Raw genomic sequence first — 5,971 nt, 5'->3', positions numbered from 1 at the left:
ATTTATGTACTCCTCTTACGCTACCGCGGCTATAGGGGTCTAAGCTTCCGCGGCGAGGAGCTGTGTGTCTAAAGAGATCGGTGGTAAGATAGCTCCACGGGCGGTCGTAGTGCAAATGTATAGGCTCTATTTGACCGCGTAATTGGATTAAAGATAAGCGATAAGGTCGATGGTACTCCTTCTTAATATATTTCCTCCATGCTTTAACTATGTATGTGTGCATGTCATATAGCTTTTTAATAAAAGTTTCCATGAAATTGTGTATTAGTAAAATAACATTTTATTCATTTGCTTTGGATGTCATATGTCAGCTCTGCCTCCTTTCGAAGATAAAAAGCAACCCAACAACTTCAGCTGTAGAAAACTATTATTATAATACCGTCAATGCTGGAATATGCGCCGCACCAAACCTGATTTTTTTTATGTCGAGTGAGTTTGTTAAACTGTTAGTATGAAATATAACAAATATCACATTAATCAGCAGTACAGGAATATAATATTTACCTCTGATTTAATATCAGTCATCATTTGCTTTAAAACAGCATGTTCAGCTGAGTTTTGCTTTAGGACTGCTGATGCCTTATTGGTCAACATCTCTGACACTGACAGGACTGTGGAGGTTTGCTCCCCAATCATTGTTGACATCAGTCGATGGGCCAGTGGAGATATTGGCGGCGGTGGTAAAGCTGGCAGTGGTGGTGTTGGGGCCCGATCTGGTGACGATGTTGATGGAGACGGAGACCCTGGTTCCGATGCGGCCCGACGTGGTGACGATGTTGATGGAGGCGGAGACACTGGTGGGGATGCTGTCGAAGCCAGCGGCTGCAATAAAGCCTGTGGTGGCGGTGTTCGGGAGCGTGGTGGCGGTGTTGGGGAGCGAGGTGGTGGTGTCAGAGAGAGATTTTCTACCATTTGGCTTTTCATGTTGATGTATTCCTTCATTTTTTTTTTAGCCATGTCTCTGATGGTGTCTCGTCTGTCTATAAATATAGTATATAAGTTGTCAATGTACTTGCTCTTTGCAATGTGTCCACACTATTTGTTTGGCTACACTTTTGTTTGCATAGAGCTTATTGTAAATAGGCCTAATTAGAAGGTAACAATAATTTTAACAGTAATTAATAAAAATGTTATTAATAAAAGAATACGTATAGAGTGCCAGTGTACGTTCAACACACTTACCTTTCTTGATTTGTTCAATGGCTGAAAGGAAAAATATATCTGGTGAATTTTTTTTAAATTTTTTTTTTCACTATTTGTACTTATTATGAAAGAGATTCTACTTGGTATCCTAAGCAGTTTCTAGTTTCGAGAGCTCTAAGCTCATTAATCTCGTACTCTGCGATAGGTATATACATGGTATACATTTATTTTGTTAGGTTTGTATGCTATATTGGTGTCTGAATAAAATCTTACAGTATTCTTCATACTGGAATTTGCATATATGATTGCACAAACACAACACTGATGCTTTAACTTACTTTTCTTTTTTGGTGGTACATTTTCTTGATCGGCCTTTTTCTTGGCAGCTACAAGGAGTAACAAATCATAGATTACATGAGAAATAAGAGGTATTAAAAACTGAATGACACAATATCTGCACAAGTTTAAGGAAAAATTATAAATGACATTGATACTTACTTTTCTTTTTTGGCGGCACATTTTCTTTTTCAACGGGTTGACTCTTCTTAGCTATATGAAAATTAAATTAATATATAAAATATCATGTATATATTAATTTAATTTTCATATATATCATGTATATATGAAAATTAAATTAATATATACATGATATTTGGGAATTATCAGACTGTGAATGCGCAATCTTTATATTACAAAATTTTCAGAAAAAATTCTATTGTTTACTTCATTTCTGTTTGTTTAAGGAAAAATTATAAATGATATTGATACTTACTTTTCTTTTTTGGCGGCACATTTTCTTTTTCAACGGGTTGACTCTTCTTAGCTATATAAAAATTAAATTAATATATACATGATATTTGGGAATTATCTGACTGTGAATGCGCAATGTATATATTACAAAATTTTCCGAAAAAATTATATTGTTTACTTCATTTCTGTTTGTTTAAGGAAAAATTATAAATGGTATTGATACTTACTTTTCTTTTTTGGCGGCACATTTTCTTTTTCGACGGGTTGACTCTTCTTAGCTATATGAAAATTAAATTAATATATACATGATATTTGGGAATTATCAGAAAGTGAATGCACAATGTATATATTACTAAATTTATAGAAAAAATTCTATTGTTTACTTCATTTCTGTTTAGAGGCATGTTCCCTTTTAGCTGCAGGAGGAATTGATGAAACTTATTTTCGTGATATCAAACAATTCATCTACTTTTATGTACAACACCTATATATAAATAATGATTATGAACAAATGATACTATAATTATCATATACCAATAACAGCAGTTGACCTCTTGTCAGCCCAATACGATTTACAGTACTCAAACTCTGTCAATCAAGCAAAGTTCTTTTTGTCATTGTATTTATTTTACTTTCAATTGGTTAATAGTGATGATAAACCATAATAATATTAATATAGGTTATTAATATAGAGCCCTTTCATAATCTCTTAAATACCAATTATATGCCTATAATGTAAATGCTTCGTTGGCTTGTTGACAATTATAATTTTTGTTTATGTTCAATATAACTTATTATTGCATAAATTATGTTTACAGATGATGACCTGTCTCTTATACACATCTAGATGTGTATAAGAGACAGGGATTATGATTCTTCTTCATTTGATGAAGAAGAAGTAGAAACAGAAAGTGATGATGATGTTATTGTAGGCGCTCAAGCCTACATGTTCGAACCCGAGTTCGCCGAAGGAGAGGTCGAAGACTTGGTGGATGAGGACGGCGATGACAACGATAGGCTATTGAATACGGAGTGGTAAGCAAAAAATCGGAGACTTTAATTAGGAGGCCCAGACCTAAATTCAGTCGAAGATGCCGGATAGTATATTATTTTTAAGCTTTACTATACCCTGTAGTTTTGCCGACAATTTTCCAGTGTCTTTATTTCCCGCTAGCCCAGCATCTCATCATACGCCTAATGAGTAACTGTAGGCCTACTAACAGTGACTGAAGCGTTGCATGGCCTAGGCGCGCCCGCGATAGAAAATGATCGGCGGCCGACATGTTCGAACACATGCGAAAGTTTGTTTTATTTATTTATACAGTATAGCCATACTCAATAATTTTATATTTTAACTAAATAAAGTAGGGGCCAGCCGTTCTTGAAGTATCCATTTAGTTTAGTCCAAACCTATTTTCATCATGGCCCCATGACAGTATATTTTAATCCCAATTTTCAATTTTTTAAATAATCCCTCCTTAATGATTATTATTACTTTTAAAATCCTTTTTTTTCAGGTGTACCTGTACAAACTGTGTACCAATGCCAACAGCAAAGGAATGCATTTGTTGCAATGAAGTCACAAAAATCAACGAAAAAATGGAGAAAGTTGATATGAAGGGTGAATGCATAACACACCATCCTGGCTTCAGAGACATTTGCCTGAACGAATGGGTGTTACAGGTAGCATACCTGGCCTACAGGCAGTAGTATGGAGCAATGGCTGCTTTACCTCACTCAAATGAAGAGTAAGTTGAACTTTTAATGTAGGCCTAGTTTACGTTCTTTTTTATTGTAAATTACCAAAATTTCAAAACTGCATTAAAATTTAATGTTTTTAATTCTCTTTCACAGGCAGTATCGGCATGTGGCATATAGGAATCTGGTTCGCTTCTGTTGGGGCTACCTTGGCAGGGAGAACAGAGTTGTGCTTCCCTCATGTGCAGTTGCCAAAATAAGACAGCAATTCCCTAACCCAGAAAATGATGGCTACACCGGATTTCAAAGGAGAAATATTGCAGAAATTTGAAAGTGTTAATAACAGTGGATTGTGGAGGCTTTTTTTTTTTTACTATGCTTTGTGGGGAGTAGCCTGTAGGCTAAGAAGGGAAGAAGTTTCATCTATTTAATAATCCTTTGTGATTCAGCATTATGAGTGTTTTCTGGTGTGTAAATATGTATATAAGTGTTCATGTTATTACTGTATTAAATTTCATTGGGTTAATTCTTCATGATTAGTGGGTGGGGTTAAAATTTTAACTCTGAATGTTGTATACTTGCTTCAGTTTTTCTTTTCTAAATAAATTAAACACAACAGACAATGCTATCTCTTTTGTTCAAGTGGTGGCTCTGAAAAGAGCCTTTTGGTTTGAGCATAATTTCTGAAAATACGTTTACTTCTTGGAAAATCTTGATATGTGTCCTGCCACTGCAACATCTTTAATATAGCTCACCAAATGTTGCATCTGTCAAGACTTTCTTTAGTGTGTATCCACACTCTAGGAAACTCGAACGAGAACCGTTCATTTCCATCCATATCTTTCGCTGCTGTCCGTCCAGCATTTTCATTGTAATGTAATACAGCCAAAATTACCCTAAGATACAAAATCAAATATTTAATAAATTACATTATTAATGGTGGTATTATGATACACTAGGTGAAGATTTTCATAATGAATGCCAACAGTACCTGCTTAACATGCCATTGTACGAATACCCAAGCAATTTAGGTGCGAAGTGAAGTATTGTTGCATGGAACGACTCTACTCCTGATGTTTGTGCATGTGGGCTGAGCTTCTGTATGTCCTTCCGCAAGCGAGTGTTCTCCAGTAGGTCACACAGCTTCTCACAAGCCTTTGACCCTGTAAGATATAATAAAGATAATTACGTAATAATCTCTGCTTGCTCAAATGTTCATACATATTTCAGTTAATAACAAATCAAATTTGCAATAAAGTAGAGTACTGTACATTATACACAACATATAACACAATACAATACCTGGTTTTAGCCATTTCTTTCTCCTGCCATCCTCTTGTATGGGTGCATGTAAACATTCCTTGAAATGTTCAGAGTGCCCTGTGTGGATGTTTTGCACATGGTTCTTCAGGCTATCAAATTTTGCCAACATTTCTTGAGGATCCCCATAAGGGGTAGAAGAGATGTGTATAAGAGACAGTTACTATACCCTGTAGTTTTGCCGACAATTTTCCAGTGTCTTTATTTCCCGCTAGCCCAGCATCTCATCATACGCCTAATGAGTAACTGTAGGGTAGCATGGCCTAGGCGCGCCCGCGATAGAAAATGATCGGCGGCCGAAATGTTCGAACACATGCGAAAGTTTGTTTTATTTATTTATACAGTATAGCCATACTCAATAATTTTATATTTTAACTAAATAAAGTAGGGGCCAGCCATTCTTGAAGTATCCATTTAGTTTAGTCCAAACCTATTTTCATCATGGCCCCATGACAGTATATTTTAATCCCAATTTTCAATTTTTTAAATAATCCCTCCTTAATGATTATTATTACTTTTAAAATCCTTTTTTTTCAGGTGTACCTGTACAAACTGTGTACCAATGCCAACAGCAAAGGAATGCATTTGTTGCAATGAAGTCACAAAAATCAACGAAAAAATGGAGAAAGTTGATATGAAGGGTGAATGCATAACACACCATCCTGGCTTCAGAGACATTTGCCTGAACGAATGGGTGTTACAGGTAGCATACCTGGCCTACAGGCAGCAGTATGGAGCAATGGCTGCTTTACCTCACTCAAATGAAGAGTAAGTTGAACTTTTAATGTAGGCCTAGTTTACGTTCTTTTTTATTGTAAATTACCAAAATTTCAAAACTGCATTAAAATTTAATGTTTTTAATTCTCTTTCACAGGCAGTATCGGCATGTGGCATATAGGAATCTGGTTCGCTTCTGTTGGGGCTACCTTGGCAGGGAGAACAGAGTTGTGCTTCCCTCATGTGCAGTTGCCAAAATAAGACAGCAATTCCCTAACCCAGAAAATGATGGCTACACCGGATTTCAAAGGAGAAATATTGCAGAAATTTGAAAGTGTTAATA

At 35.7% G+C, this 5,971-nt stretch overlaps 3 protein-coding genes and 1 long non-coding RNA gene across 4 annotated transcripts; 3 read left to right on the top strand and 1 right to left on the bottom strand.

Annotated features, from left to right (window-relative positions):
- The first annotated feature begins 2,740 nt into the window (after nt 1-2,740).
- LOC117109201 lies at nt 2,741-3,603 on the top strand. Its single transcript, XM_033251459.1, has 2 exons — nt 2,741-2,928; nt 3,411-3,603. Exons 1-2 carry the CDS (start codon nt 2,741-2,743, stop codon nt 3,601-3,603), a joined length of 381 nt encoding a protein of 126 aa, XP_033107350.1.
- On the top strand, nt 3,604-4,214 carry LOC117109195. The gene is made up of 2 exons (XR_004445484.1): nt 3,604-3,641; nt 3,748-4,214. It is a non-coding gene; the product is annotated as an uncharacterized LOC117109195 (long non-coding RNA).
- Nucleotides 4,215-4,342: 128 nt separating this feature from the next.
- LOC117109200 lies at nt 4,343-5,023 on the bottom strand. Its single transcript, XM_033251458.1, has 3 exons — nt 4,894-5,023; nt 4,583-4,754; nt 4,343-4,487 (listed from the first exon to the last, which is right to left on the bottom strand). The coding sequence occupies exons 1-3, from the start codon at nt 5,021-5,023 to the stop codon at nt 4,343-4,345; spliced, it is 447 nt and encodes a 148-aa protein (XP_033107349.1).
- Nucleotides 5,024-5,234: 211 nt separating this feature from the next.
- On the top strand, nt 5,235-5,960 carry LOC117109199 (P2X purinoceptor 7-like). Its single transcript, XM_033251454.1, has 2 exons — nt 5,235-5,679; nt 5,786-5,960. Exons 1-2 carry the CDS (start codon nt 5,474-5,476, stop codon nt 5,958-5,960), a joined length of 381 nt encoding a protein of 126 aa, XP_033107345.1. The 5' UTR covers nt 5,235-5,473.
- The last annotated feature ends 11 nt before the right edge of the window (nt 5,961-5,971 follow it).

The sequence above is a fragment of the Anneissia japonica genome, unplaced genomic scaffold (assembly GCF_011630105.1).
Source record: "Anneissia japonica isolate Jap-2015-1 unplaced genomic scaffold, ASM1163010v1 scaffold288181_len97689_cov158, whole genome shotgun sequence".
In the NCBI taxonomy this organism is placed as follows: domain Eukaryota; kingdom Metazoa; phylum Echinodermata; class Crinoidea; order Comatulida; family Comatulidae; genus Anneissia; species Anneissia japonica.
This window is presented reverse-complemented; position numbering and strand designations above follow the sequence as displayed.

Excerpts from the sequence above, each read along its gene's own strand:
- LOC117109201 (XM_033251459.1), top strand. The coding sequence starts at position 2,741 with ATGTGTATAAGAGACAGGGATTATGATTCTTCTTCATTTGATGAAGAA. Across the intron at positions 2,929-3,410 it reads AGGCTATTGAATACGGAGTG|GTGTACCTGTACAAACTGTG; the intron begins GTAAGCAAAAAA and ends CTTTTTTTTCAG.
- LOC117109200 (XM_033251458.1), bottom strand. The coding sequence starts at position 5,023 with ATGTTGGCAAAATTTGATAGCCTGAAGAACCATGTGCAAAACATCCAC. Across the intron at positions 4,755-4,893 it reads AAAGAAATGGCTAAAACCAG|GGTCAAAGGCTTGTGAGAAG; the intron begins GTATTGTATTGT and ends TATATCTTACAG. Across the intron at positions 4,488-4,582 it reads TACAATGGCATGTTAAGCAG|GGTAATTTTGGCTGTATTAC; the intron begins GTACTGTTGGCA and ends TTTGTATCTTAG.
- LOC117109199 (XM_033251454.1), top strand. The coding sequence starts at position 5,474 with ATGCCAACAGCAAAGGAATGCATTTGTTGCAATGAAGTCACAAAAATC. Across the intron at positions 5,680-5,785 it reads TTACCTCACTCAAATGAAGA|GCAGTATCGGCATGTGGCAT; the intron begins GTAAGTTGAACT and ends TCTCTTTCACAG.